The sequence below is a fragment of the Coenobita brevimanus genome, chromosome 52 (genome assembly GCF_032717465.1).
Source record: "Coenobita brevimanus isolate Jiangsu-jjx chromosome 52, ASM3271746v2, whole genome shotgun sequence".
Classification (NCBI taxonomy): domain Eukaryota; kingdom Metazoa; phylum Arthropoda; class Malacostraca; order Decapoda; family Coenobitidae; genus Coenobita; species Coenobita brevimanus.
Window position 1 is genome coordinate 16,376,052 of NC_137005.1, and position 16,031 is coordinate 16,392,082.

General features: G+C 41.0%; 1 protein-coding gene across 1 annotated transcript in view; it reads right to left on the reverse strand.

The window, feature by feature from the left end:
- The window catches only part of LOC145400494 (lachesin-like), a 228,517-nt gene extending 213,009 nt beyond the window's left edge, over positions 1-15,508 (reverse strand). The window contains exon 1 of the mRNA XM_080273019.1: positions 15,397-15,508. Coding sequence (XP_080129145.1) covers positions 15,397-15,508 — 112 coding nt within the window. The remainder of the gene's footprint in view (positions 1-15,396) is intronic.
- Between the last annotated feature and the right edge of the window lie 523 nt (positions 15,509-16,031).

Sequence of the window (16,031 nt, forward strand, 5' to 3'; positions counted from 1 at the left end):
TCGTCTCGTGTGTTGCGTTAACCTGTATCTTTTTCTATTACCTTGCATTAATTTTCACATCCAATAAATGTTTTCACCCTTCATAGCGCCTGCTTCTATACCTCATTTCACTGCATGCTGATAAACAAGGGTCGTCAACATCCGTGATGTCTACGCTCCTCACAAGAGCAGACTGCGCCGTCCTCACACCACACAAAATTAGAGAGCGCATTACATGAACGTTACATGAACCAACCTCCATAACACAGAGTGGCCGGTATCAGAGCCATATTCTAAGTGGGTTTGGAGACTTCGTAACACTTCTTCCTTGGCAATTTATTCTGCACAGTACACCTCAATATCGTGTTGTATGTTACTGAGACAAACTGTCATACCGTACTTAAACGATATAAATACCCAGTGTACAAAACAATGTCAATGTGTTACATGCAAACTTAATCGGTAGGGAAGAGGTGCTACGGAGTCTCCTTTGCCATCAAGAATGCCGGTCGGCTGTCAGACGTAGCCAGTGCTGGAATTTCATAATCAGTCAAAGTGGCTCAAGAGAATGACACCAATAATCTAGAAATTTAATGCGTCTAGGGTGAATATCGTATCACTGGAAAACTTTAATTGATTAGCTACTATACAGACACGCCTAGGTATTTCTTGGAGGCTACCGCTCAGCGATTTTTTTCAGGTAAAATATGTCTTGGCAGTCGGAGTATTGGCTTACGAGTAGTTAACCCTTTCACTCAATAGCTAGTCACACTGAGATATTTCATCTAAGCCAGTACTAGACAGTATTAGGCTACTCGGTCGAAAGAAATGACTGAAATCTATCCACCAACATTCCTATCAATCTATATATCTATTTGTCTGTCTATCTGTGCAACTATCTATCAATCTACCTCTATCATCCAATCCTATTTTGCGCATCTGGATGTAGGGGTCAGGGACTAGGCTACTCCGCCCCGACATTTAAGGCAAGGATGACCAGTCTGCCAACCCGTGTGGCATTACTTGAACAGTAAGTGTCAACCACTCGTTGGATAGAAACCCCTACGAGCTCCATCGTCTGGAACGCCATAACCCAGCAAACCACCAGGCGTCAAGAAATAACAGTATAGCCTATACTAAAAACTACATCAGCTAACATTTTCAACGCTGTGGACTCAGCAACATGATACATTCAGACGAAACCTACCATACTGATTCTGTTTACCTGAAAGAAGTCCTAGAAGCCAAAGAGTTGTGACTGGTAAGCTACCTACCGCGATAACTTGGATACCGGTAGTAATTTTACTGTTGTCCGAGCAATATTAGCTATAGGGTATTGGGTTCGTGCTGGAGAGGTTCGCCTTCACGTAGTGTCGCTGATAATACCGAACGATTCCGCTGCCCAGTTATACAAACGTTCCTCAGCTCCCTCCCTATCCCCCAAGGTGGACAGCGGACTGCAGAGGGGCAGCTTCAACCTGTAGTTTACTGGGATCATAACCAGATGAGACAGTGGCCACAACAGCTGCTGTGTACGCACAATTCTATTCATGTCACCGCCCGTCGATTTTATCCAGCTGAAAGAAATTTCTCCCTTCAAAAAATTATACCAGTACACTTCAGTCCGACGACCTCTAATATTTCTCTTGATGGGAGTAGAAGTGTCAGGGGATGGCAAGAATCAAACAGAAATGACGTTCTTGGGCAGAAGGGGCTGATTCATTCATTCCGATTTCCTTACACCTGGATGGGACCATTTGAAGTGGCGGAGTCATAAAGTCTTTATTTACCTCTTCACGATCTGACAGCTCCCCATGATGAATGAAATCGTCTGAAGGAAGCAAGATTAAAATTCAAACAGCGTCATCGGAGCGAAGGGTTTAATCTCCTTTTAATTGGTCTCACACCCTTTCGTTCCACATCGAATTCTTTTGTGGGGCAGAGAAATTTCAGTTATAGGCAGCTCTCTCTCTCTCTCTCTCTCTCTCTCTCTCTCTCTCTCTCTTTTCTCACACGCACGATTAGGGCCTATCACTCCTAATTCATGCCTTTCATTCGACCCCGCCCCACTTTCTATTTAGGACAGCCTAATCCCTTTAATAGGCTTAAGTGTTTTTCTTTCCATTCCTGCAATCTACAGACGGTTTTATTCACCTTAGGAGAGAATTCTCGAACGGGAAGGGTTGGATATAGTCCTCTTTACTTCTTCTACAACGTGGGGGTTGGCCTGTGCTGAATAAAATCGTCTGGTGGCAGCAAGGATGACTCGGAACAAGGTATCAAACAAGTAGTAAAATAGTGTCCTCTCTCCCTTCCGTTCCATGTCTGATTCTTTTGTTACCCTACACAGAAGAGGACGGTAATCGACAGCAGACAGATTTATGGCCTACTCTCTCTCTCTCTCTCTCTCTCTCTCTCTCTCTCTCTCTCTCTCTCTCTCTCTCTCCATTTGTATCTGTCTATTTATCTATTTATCTTTTTTCAATCTGTCTAGTATCTACATATTTATCTGAGCAACCCATCTACGGTATCTATATTGCTATCTATCTATCCATCTGCCGGTACTTCTTTGTTACGCAGTGAAGTAGGCCTAATCGATAGCAGACAGTTTTTATCACATCTAAACTGCATCCAATTACTCGCTCACGCCCCTTAATCTGCTCAATATTCCAACACTCAAAAACGTGATTTCACCTCCTATAAAGCCTGCTCTGCCGTATTTTATAGAGACTGATAACATTCCCTTCACTTTTACGGGCTATGTGTCCACCAGCATGAATAAAATCGTTCCATGGCAGCTATAACTGAGAGAGAGAGAGAGAGAGAGAGAGAGAGAGAGAGAGAGAGACGGGGGTATTTTATTGCAGCTACTCCCTGATTGAGATTTTCCATTCTCGTCACAGTCAATCCCAGTTTTATGAAGGGATGTAATCGATTAAGGACGATATCAGCTTATCAGATTTTGTCCCTTTATTCGCGCCAGTCCCACACCCTGCTTAATAGGCTATGTAGGCATTCACAAGAAAAACATCATTCCTGCATCATCATCATCATCATCATCATCATCATTAGTCAGTTCACTGCAGGATAAAGGTCCATCTCATCTTTTTCCACTCAGCTATTGCTTGTTACCTTCTTCCACCCAGTCCCAGACAGTCGCTGCATCTCATCTCGACAACTTGATCTCTGCCTGCCTGCCTGCCCGTCTGCCTGCCGTTCGATACTGAATGAGTATTGCTGTCAGTTTACCGATAATATATGACAGCTATACGAGTACAGCCGATAAACACACACACACACACACACACACACACACACACACACACACACACACACACACACACACACACACACACAGCCATTACAACACATCGATTTCCTATAAGCATCACTCTTTCCACATGCATCCCTTCCCTATTCGTACTTCGCCAGTGTAATGCAAGGTTACTTTCAATTATCACTCTCCCTCCGTGAAGAAGGTTCCTCCCTGCACTGGATTTAACATAAATTGAAACAAGACAGAACAAGACAGGGCAGGATACTATACTCAGTATATTTTAACTTGCTCGAAAACTGATATCATTCCATTTTGAATTTCGAGTTGTAGTAATAATTTAACATTAGAATATTATAATAGTCACGAAGAAGTGCTACGGAAAGGATGTAGAGCCATAGCATTATTTAACAGTGAGCTGTGGGAAATAACCAGCAAAAGGACAAAAATCTGGACCAAGTTAAGGTGAAAGAATCACCTACCGATCCCTTTCACATAAAATCAGACTTTACTGATCTACCAGAAGACCCGCCGACATGTCGTAAAAATACCCCCGCTGATACCAATACATCAGTCCTGTATGAGACAGCCCTAGCATGTATTCAGTATGGACGATGGGTGTTAGCGCCGAAGTGGTGACATGTAGAGGTGTGCGGTACGTAGGAGGACTACTGGGCCTTGAAATCAGGCTGTGAAGCCTATGCCCAGAGTCGGTCACATTAAAAAAAAAAAAAAGAGAGATTCTCTCTCTCTCTCTCTCTCTCTCTCTCTCTCTCTCTCTCTTTCTCTCTCTCTCTAAGCTTAATAAATTGTTCGGAGGTAGCAAGAACGACAAAAAAGAAAATTGTATCACAGAGAATGTGAGCTTTATAAAGGGACTTACGGTAGCCTAACAGATTACCGTACTGAGGATTATATCACCAGATTTATGTCCCTATACTCGTCCCAGCCCCACAGCCCCGTCCAGTTCAATATTCCGTTACTGGACACCAGAACACTGTCAACAATTATCTTCGCCAGAGAACCGGGTATTTAAGAGAAATGTCTACGAATTCCAGAACGAGAATGCTCCTATTTTAAGAAGAAAATCGTTCAGAGATACCAAAAAAAGTAATATAAAAACGAAAGGAGTAATATAATGCAGTGGTTCTCGACTGGGGAGATTTTCCTTTTATGTCACAGCCCAACCAAGCTTTAAGACGACAAGTAATCATTTAGCCTATAGAAGATTCTATGAACAAATTAATGTCCCTTTATTCTCTCTAGCCTTACAGTCTGCTTAATATTCGGGCACTCAACACAGTATATTACTTCTGCACCGTATACAGTATCATGAAGACTGCACACACATCATCTCTTATGTCCATTTTCACCCTACTGAATGGATATTCCTATCAACTCTTTCACTGCCAGAGGTCTGTCATAAGTTTAGTTAAGTCGTCTGGGGGTAATAAGAATAGGCCTACTGGGTAAAAAAGGGTCTTGCCACAGTCAATCCTAGTTTAATTATGATAATGGAATGTAATCGATTACAGACGATTTTATCACTAAATTTACGTTCCTGTATTCGCCGCAGCCCCACAGCCTCTTCCTCCTCAATATTTTGATACCGCACACAAGAACATCCCATCCTCTACTGGTATCCTTTTTCACTGTGTAGCCTAATATCCCATTGAACCTAGGTAACGTCCTTTTTTATATATGTCTATTCATGCTGCGATTCCATTTAGAAAAGGCTGTGCGTATTGATGTGGTTTATTAAGATATCAGACTCCTCCAGTTCGAAAATTCTACCCTATGCAGAATATAATCGTCTGGAAATAACAAGACCTAAAGGGAGTTAATTGATAGTAGTGTTAACCTCTTCACTACCAGGTCTTCCCTGAACTGAGCAAAATCACAACCAGTCCAAGTTTTGTGATGGGAAGTGCGCGATTCCAAACCATTTTATCGCCAAATTTATGTCCGTGTATTCGCTCCTGCCTCCGCAATCCCTGCCTGATCAATACTCTGACACTGCACACCACACAATCTCCTACCTGTCTCCTACACCGTATTCACAGGCATCTTCCATTACAACCTTCACTATGATGACGTATCTACCGGTACTGCATTTTTGTTTTCGTCAAATTACTCATTATCGAGAAGACAGCTTGTAGTGATAAGGTTAGAGGGAAAAAAATATATCCACCAGCCTAACCCTATCAGTATAATGACGCCTATCAACATAATGACACCTACTATTGTTTTTGCCACCACCATAGGCCTATGAAGCTATTTGGGGGTCTCGTCGAAAACGGTAACACTGGTTGACATGGAGACAATTTGTTTGTGGTCATATTTTTGCTACGGTACTAAGGCGTCTTACATTAGACAGATACGGTACGCATATGATATCTACGAAGCAATACAATTAGTTATGCTCATATTTCTTTTATTTACCCAACTAGTAGCCCCCCCCCTTTTTTTAATGAGGTATCGTATTGGCTACAACAGCATCACTTTCCTTTAGTAATCTACACTGTATGCAATAATATCACCCGCTTACAGCCAAGAGCAACACACCGTCTTCTGATACCTCCCTTCTCAACACTTGATCCAACATACTGACTCCATCAATTCTAGTACTGGAGGACATATTCAACAGTGATCTCTCTTCCCCCTTGTCCCTTGCATTTCCTCAAAAGAGACACCTACCGTACTGCATCTTGTACTCGACAACACTCCGCCTACTTGCTAAACCTCACACCAGCATAGGCTAATATATCGGGCACTGACAATACGTAAGACTGACAAAATTTTGTGTTCTAAACTAATCTACCATCCACTTACAACTGACTCGATAGCACCACTTACTACCAAAATATTCTGACTATGGTACTCTTTGCTCATCCAGAACATTGAAAATGTTCAACCGTACAACTGTCAACATCCTACTCAGTCTGCTTACTGGCTAAATCCATATCAATACTCAAGCTCATGCACTAGTACCGGCAGCACTTAAAACTTCATGCTTATGCACTTGTGCCACTTAAAACTGAGACAATTTGGCTGTGTACCCTTTACTTTCATCTACTTACCTCGTTATGTCAACAGCTCATACTAACTAGCACCACGGTCCAACCACTACAGCTACCCGAACTGTCATCGCCAAGGACTGAGAGATCTGTGTTCTACCCTGTTCTACCCTGTACTTTCACCGTCTTCCAGAGACAATGACCTTTGTTGTTGATGTACGCAGCAAGGACAATTTTTTAAAGCCAATCATCGTCACCTTCCAGCTACAAACCACATTGCCAATATTGATTCTACTGACGGGATTCTGTTTTCCTCTCCGTAAAATCACTTACACCGTAATCAGCAGCAGGACTTACCAACTCCCACCAAACTCCAGCTACTGTTTGGACGTCACCTAGGCCTGACAGTAGCAAATTACACCTTCTTCACACAGTATTGACTTTACTGTTAGGCTACCAAGACAACTTTCTTCAGTCAGCCAGCATCCCGGGCCAACCCCACAACTTCAGCATACGAGTAGGCTATACTAACTGACCTCTGTTTCTGTCCTTTTCGGTACAACTTCCAAAATAAAACATTAGATTATTCTAGGTGTATAGGAGGTTCGTAGCATCATTTCCTTAGCGATCAATTTCCATATTAATACATTTACTGTACATTCTCCTGCCTGTTGCTTAAGTCATCTTAATTTATACAAAGCTTAGATAACCCCCCCCTCAGGTAACCTGGGGTTTATTGGTCCCCAGGCAACATTTCTTAGTGTTTTTCACATACCGTACTACAATAACGTCTTGGGATCTGGTTTTCTCTCAGCTTTCCTGACTGGTAGAGAACTTTAGGGAGGTGATGGGGTTAGTTCAGGCTCTGGCTCTAGTTTCCCGCTAAAGGGCCTTTGGGGTTCAGTGGACCCCCTGTTACCTAACCTGTATATCTATCTATCTATCTATCTATCTATATCTATATCTACATCTATCTATCTATCTAACTATATCTCTCTCTCTCTATCTATCTATCTATCTATCTATATCTATCTATCTATCTATCTATATATATATATATATATATATATTGGGGGGACAATATATGTCTTCCATGCCTTTTTTTGTTTAATGATATGTGCTTCTCTTCTTTTCTTATAGATGCTTTGGCCATTGGTCTACAGCAGGCAATGACAGAAAACTGGCGGAATATTTCAATTTTGTAATATATAGCAGCCACACATTTCAGTGTTTTTCCTTTTAATTTTCCTTACAATATTTTTTCACTTATATTTTCATACATTTTGCACCAAACCGGAGAAAAAGGGCTACAGAACTTGTGTACCGGTACACATGATTGTTTCAATATAGATATTGTAAGTATTTTTGACGAATATTTTAAAGACCGGGGTCTGATGGAACCCTGGTTACCTGGAGTAAGATTAAAATTTTAAGGTCACCTTAGGAGGGTTAATTAATAACATAAATGCCTACCTTACGGTTAAACATACAGAGGGAATTTGAGGCTGAATGTGTACAGTACACTGCTAACGAAGTGTTACAATATCGCCAAAGCCACTTATAATACGACTTTTAGGTCTGCTGACACACCACATTCCAACTACTGACACATTACTATCTAGGAGGGACAGTCGGCAATTACATGTTTTCCCATGCAGTGGTACTCTTTTGCCATGTATTCGGCAACATCGATTTTTCAAACTTCACTCTAGTGACACCAGCCCTTGCTGAGACACATGTATGTATCTATATTCTGTTTTATCTTACCACAGTTGCCACCTCCATACACTGTAACTATTCAGGAACAACAATTACTAACTTCAGCTACACCAAACACTATGTAGGACCGAGAGATTTTTACCGTATATTCTATACGATCACTCATTTGGGCTACCCTTCATTCGATAACATCGCTAACTAACATACTGCACATCACACTCCTAACTCCCATATGAATCCCACCTTAAAGTGAGAGACATAGGCTGTATGTTCTCTCCTTAATTATCATCCAGCATATTCAGTAACATCTATTTCCTCACTCCAAACCCCAGCTGCTTAGAACTACCGTACTTAACTGAGAGACTAGGATAATAAGGTCCATATTGTAATACCACCAACTTACGAGTACATAAAGTATTACCATTTCCACGTAGCTACCATAGCCACAAGCAGTAACTTCTTCGTTCAATTTTTGACATATCTTCTCATTCCATTAACAGATGTAGTATATTTTTACCCACTAACAGCTTGTCTATATAGTAATTAGTACCCTTCACTGCAAAAAAAAAAAACTCATCGTAGGATACCCGGTACCCTCCGGTTAAAGGGTTCCTTGTTATTTATGCTTCTACAACCGGTCATTTACAAACGTCCATATTTTGCCTACGGTACTGCACCAGAGCCATTCACTTAGCTTGCAGATTAACGGTACTAACATACTCCTCCCAGGAATCCTTTGTACCCGAGGTGGACTTTTTCCTTTCCTTCTAACTACTGTAAAGTCAGATCATTTCAATCAGCTCAGACTCCTCCCTTTACAGTGAAACTGTTAACGAAAGTTAAATCCGACTTCTCTACTTTTCAGGTATCTCTAAAACCTAATAGGCTATAATCGTCTTGAGATATCTAAACATCATTGAAGTGTAGGGGTTAAGGACTAATGTCTATAATCCACCTGAGAAACTTCTACCTTAAATCTAGTGTGCCTTGATTTTCACAATGCCTAGAGTACTCTAAAAGAGGAGTTATATTCACAAACTAAAACTATGTTGATTTGTATAGAGCACGGTTGGACCTTCTTCGTACCTCACAATGAACAGTGGCAGTGATTGGGTACCGCATAACTGTTCCATTTTAATTAGTATTTTGCTATATTTACAAACCTCTAGATTTTAACCACTACAGCCACCCACTTACAATTTCCCACAACCCACCAGCTACGATTCCTGTATTATATTACAAATCCGAACCATCACATACCGAATATTAATAACTACCCGGTACCATATGTTTCCAAATCTTCATATTTAAGGGACCCATCATCAACCATTTATACTCTTCCAATAACAACTTTCCTCTTTCCCATCATGAACAGATATCAGTACTTATTAATATTCATTCTGAGACCTGCACATCTGACTGCTTCCCTGTCTATATCTTTCACTATCACCCCCCCATTAAGGTCTAAAAGTATTCCCACACTAGGCTAAGTCCATCAGAGTCATAAGGCTTCATCTACTAACCGACTTCAGTACCCTCATAAAGCCTTGCGTTGTCCCACACACTTTCACCATAGCATTATAATTACAGTACAACTACAAGTTTCTATTAATTTACCAGCTACATTTTATGCACTACCACCACCCACCTCCAGATTTCAACATTCTGGCCATTAAAATCACGTGAGTCAGATCATTACGTCCTACTACACACTGTGAGATGAATATAGCGAGAATTCATACTCTTCTTACCAGATCAACTCACACACTACATTTTCCCACCCACTTATACACTATCCTTTCCCCACAACAACCACCCACTTGCACACTATCCTTTCCCACCCACAATAACCATCCACTTGTACACTACCATTTCCCACCCACTACAACCACCCACTTAGGCTACACATTACCATTCCCCACCCACTACATCCACGCACTTACTCATTATTATTTTGCACCCACTACAGCCAAACAACTACAACAACCCACTTTAAGACTAGCTACTGCAATACCTCCCACCTACTGTACAACAACCACCCACTTACAGACTTTCACTTCCGACTCACAGGATCCCTCATGTAAATTTTTTTCATCCTTGCCATCAGCTACAATAAACTCACAGAATGGCAAATGGTATTTTTTTCCATTATTGCTATATTCACTAAACGTTTCACTACGATAATAATTACTGTTTTCACCCCTGCACCACAGAGTTTAACTCAGACTGGCAGAGATCTTTCGTAGTCTTTCCTCTCCTGAATCAAATCGCCTGGTGGCTGCAAGAACTAAACTGACGCCAACGACCTGGAGAGGCTGTCGCAACAATCTTGGCCGTAATTCAGGTGGCATAGCTGAAATTATAGCACCTCTTCCTTTGCGATTCATTTTTCATACAGTATTATCCCGTTGTATGCTATTTACATCGTTTTAATATGGATATGGATATGGTTTCCTTCAGTAATTTCACGAAAATACTGGGGTGCCATGTTCAGAATAAATCGCTAAGGAATTAAATTTATGAATCTTCCAAAGGCACTTAAAATAAAAGCCTCAAACATCCCCAAGCGACGACCCAACCCCATTAACATACCGATACCCACTCAGGTATCCACATTTCACCCACTAAATCCTTCACTTACACATCAACATCTCATCTACCAACTTCTACACTCACCCTACCCCACAACCCATTAACATACAGTATCGAGTTAAAGATATTCCACTTTTTACCCATTAGCTACCTCCCCTGATGCACTGATACACCCCTTCCACTAACTCTCGCAGCCATCCCTGTCGATTGCTAATGAATATACCCTTTCACAGATTTTTCAATCCTTTTTAAGCCTTCTGTATTCTTCACTTACATATCAGCATCTCATCTACCAGCTTCCACACCCACCCTACCCGACAACCCATTAATCCTGCACGATGACGTGATACTTCAGATGATTTTATTTAGTTTACGACAGCAACCTCTTAATGAAAGGTTAATGCAGGTTATATCTAACCAATTCAGTCAGAAACGTATTTCCTTAGATGAATAAAAAAGTCTGGCAGTACCGATATAGCCTACACCAAAGACGATATAAGGTATAATCGAAACTTAAAGATGTCATTTCTAGAACGGGGTAAAATATGCTCTTTCTGGTTCCTCCCACTCTTTGCACAATACAGCTTTCATCTACACACCTGCAGGAAAAAGGACAACGTCAGCCAGTCGGCCACCGGCTTTGGGTCCAGATTGCCTGAAACCACAACGACAATAAGCCTAAATGCCATTCACCCACGAATGTGTATCGCCCGCCATAACCAAAAAACTAGATCAGTAATTCTCTGCAGTCGGAGGAATATCATTGTAGCTTGGCCAAAATCCTAAAAAGTCTTACGATTTCGGTGTTTACTCCTACTAACTTAGGCTAAATACCACATTAGCATTCAGATCCCTGAAGTTAGGGATAGTATGTTGGAGAATATCATTAAGTATAACAGGCCTTTGAAAATTTCTAATAGTTACCCTTTAAATAGCCATTCTCTTCTTTGAGGGTACGACAGAAAATGATAAACATTGACAAGCAAAAAGAAAAAGTTAGATTTTTTCCTCTGGCAGTCGGAGGCATATCATCATAGCTTCGCCAAAATTATTAAAAACAAAAAATATATCCAGGGATACTGCCCACAAAGTTGGGATACAATTTGCTCACTTAATTTTGAGATATTTAGAAACAGCCAGGCACACAGACACATACAATGCAGGCGATTACATTATCACCTCACTAGGCGGACAATAACAATCTGTCATCTCCCGCATCTACCCAGCCGTGCCAACCATGTTATCTTCTAGGAGATTTTCAACGTTTTTCCTTCACAACCCTCGGCATACCATACAGACTGCCACATTCCCTTCACCAACTTCACCCATGCTGCCCTCCTACTTATGAATAGGTCTATAACTTTTTACTAAATCTACCACTTACTCCCACATTCCTTCCTGCAACTCTCGCTCCATTTTTTTTTTTTTAACTCACATCCCACACCACAGCCTTCCACTGAAAAACTCCACAGATGGGGAAACTATCACGAACATCATATAAAATGTCTAAAATCTAACCAGATCAGAATTCAAAAGAATCAGATAACTTTACTGTAACCACAATGAATTTATGAAACAACCACAATAGATCTAACCTATCCAAAACTAAGTGAAATAAAACACTAATGTAACCACAATCAGCAGAAAAACAAACCATAAATTACGTTCCGGTAACAATCATTATTTAACTTACTATAATCACCAGAATCACGGTTAATCAAGAATAGCTATAACAGCTCCAGCCTAACTACAGTCAAACTAATACAGGGCTGAAAGTAACCCAACCCAAGTTAACCAATGCTAACCATCACCGATCTCATCCAACCAAAACTGTGCGACAATTTTAAACCACACCAAAACATGAGTCAAGCCTCGCACAATACGCGTAGACCTAAGCAAAACTGAATCACTCAGTTTAACTTACCGTACCGGTAACCATAAATGATCTTACATAGCCATAGCTGAAAGACTCTAAAACCAACCAAAATTAGTTTCACTCTGCTACAATATACTGTAGCTTACCGGTACTTAACCAAAACTGAACACAACTATTGTACAACTGAAATCAACCAAAATGAGATCTGGTAACCTAACTTAACCTGATCAAAACTGAGCCAAGTAAAGTACGGTAAATCTACCAACCAAAATAACCAAAACCACCTTAATCAAACCAGTGTAACAAAAACTGTGCGCCTCAAACGTAAAGTCTAATGCTAACCTAACTATAATCAACAAAACTAACCACAACGTACCCAGCCTGTTGTAACCAAACCAAAACAGAGCAGAGTCACTTAAAACGTCAGAGGACAGTGCTGTGACTGAGATATTCACGAGATGGGCATGTTTGCTTCTACCGTAACAGAGAGAAGGGGGGGAGGGTTTGATACTGAGAGAGAGAGAGAGAGAGAGAGAGAGGAGGGGGGGGGGAATTTTACGGTACCTCAAAAACCCATATTGTAAACTTTCGACGGCATTTTTCCTTTTACTTACTCTGTCAACAAAAGAGAGGGCAGGGGATTACCCGGATAATTAAAATCCTTAGGATCTCAAGCATATTCACACCACATTCGTTTCTACACACACAACGCCCACAATCCACATTTTACAGACTATCCTCCATTTGCACACTCATTTTTCCTCTACCAACTCCCGCACCCACCACACTCTACGCACTCCACTTTAACACAGCTACCCTCTTACAGATTTTTTCACGCTTTAGATAAGACGCATTTCTTATAGAGGGCTGGTTCGTCAGTCACCAAGGTTTTTCGGACTCGAGTTACTTCACTCCCATAAACACTAGCGAAACCCCACAGCATATTACAGCCTTGAAGGTACTGCACTTTTCTAGTTCATTTGCATTTCTTACTTTTGAACCCTATACTTCCACACTCCCATAGCTTACCAGTTCCCACACCCACTTTGTTGTCCACTTAAGTGTAATCTTCCACTTATGTCACCCCATACTGAAAGTGCCATATATAACCGAGTGATTTTAATTTCATACCATGTAGGAACTGTCACACATTACCTTACCCCACTATAGAAACTTTTATTTTTCCATATAGCTATATTACAGCAACGTATTGAAACTGTCATATAATATTTCACTTATACTTCACTCTGTACAGAAATTCATATATTACTTGTATTCCATCTCCCATGGAAATTCATACTGCACTTATAATTCTCTCCCTGCAGTTCATATATGATTCCACTTACCGTGTAAGCTATTTTATTCCGCAACGAAAGTCATATGTTACTGTAAAATACTCTAAGTATATTTCCCCTCGTATTGGAAATGTCATATATTACTTAATAGCTACTACCATTCCACCACCCTGACCACGTTGGTACTGCACACCACTGCGATGCAGAGAGTGGGAGTGAGAGAAGCAGCAGGTGAAACAGGAGTTATACTATCCTCGCTAGAATTATGCAAAATAACCATAACCGGTCTCACTTGATAAAAATTTTACACAAGCCCACAATTAAATGTAAGGAAATAATTTCAAAAGCTTTCACAAAATATATCGGTACCGGGTACTAGCTACCTAGCTCGCTTGATCAAAATTTAACATAAACAGGACTATAACTAAATATAGGAAAATTGTTTAGAAATATTTCAGCAAAAAATATCGGTAGCCGTCTTTAAATTTCGGGGAAGGCTGCTCAAATATTCGTGCAGTTGACAGGTTTTTACACAGGCATACCCTATCCACCAAAAAATACCGATCTCAAGTGATGTGACATTCACCCAAAACCGCCACCCTGACTACCATTATTTTAGTGTTATGTACACTTACATATTCCTATATTCCCTTAACCAACTCCCTTTAAGCAAATAACCTCGACCGGTCGATATGGTATGTTCTTCACGATCCTCCAAATTAAATATGATTACCAACTCCGACTCACCACCTCGATCTGCCCGTAACTATTTAACCTGTAGTCCTCCACTCACCCGCATTTCCCTACCAACTTCCACTCTACACACACACACACACACACACACACACACACACACAGCACCTCGAGTTGCATATATAATGCACAATCTATTACACGCATAATCCTCTACATTTTTCCTACCAACCCACATTCTGTACACACCACCTCAACCTGCATTACATTTTACCCATAATCCTGCAGTTACCCACCTATCCCTTACCAGTTTTCACCCTAAGAGAACACACACCACCTTGATCTATCTGAATTGTACCCATACTCGTATTCTTCAACTTATTCAAATTCCTCTACCAAATGTCACTCTACCCACTCCCCTTTGACCATGTAGGCCTACTGTATATCTGCTTTGCCCCTGGTGGAAATGTGCAGGGCAACAGGCGAGGTAGAGATAACATTAAAATAACCAGACTCTAATCATGACCATAAATGACCCCACCTAATCAGAATTCAGTAACTATAACACTAAAGCAGAGATAATACAACAATTACAGAAATACTACGTGCACAGGTTTCAGGGACCTACGGTTAATTCTCTTAGTGATGGGTGGTGTGGCGTGGCGTGGCGTAGTATGGTGTGCTATGGTGAGCTGTGGCTTCGCTAAACTCGCATAATTCTACGGGAGTGAAGCACCTTGCGTTCAATACTCGTTAGTGACACGCGAATATGGCCGCTCCTAGTTAGGGTCCCTCATCTAAAAACTTAAAATATTAGGCAACCATACTCATATTCAGGCGTTGTACTGGTTTTATACACCCTATCCACTCGTTTTAATACACTCCAACACTCTCTTCCAATTCCCGCTAAACACTCCCAGCAATACTTTATCCACTCCTATTCCCACCTACCTCTGCGGTGCCCCCAGTGGGAGTGTGCGAAGCAGCAGGTGAGGTAGAGCAGGAGCAGGCAGGCAAGTAGGAGTAGCCTGCCTCTCCTTCCGCTGGAGGACAGGAGCCTCATGTCACTTTTCTTTTTTTCTGCCACTTATTTTACGTCAAAAAACTACGACAGTCAGCAGTCTCGAGAACTTTCGCAGTTTTTTGTGGGTCGTAGAACTTTCAACATTTTCTATTCACTCAACTAAATCAGAAAATCATCAAACAATAAAAATCTCGTAGGCGAATTTCTATTAGCTTGCGTGATTCCTTTACATTTTGTCACACATGGTATTTAGGCAGATTAAAAAAATACATATATATATTTTTTTCAAGTGGGTCGCAGTATTTTTCAGGATTTTCTGCCGCATTTGTTATTTAACTCAGAAAACTCCCGCTCAGCACTCGAGAAATTTCTTAAAGTTCGAGTGGGTCAAAAATATTTTTCATCATTTCCTGTCACATTTGTTAGCTACTTACTGCGGAAAGGCCTCGCACGCCTGATAAGTTGGTAAGGAAGTTTCTAGTGGCTCATATTATTCTTCCACACTCGCACTCTCCAGGAAGTTAATAAAGTCTCTAGTGCCTCGCACTTTTCTTCCACTTTT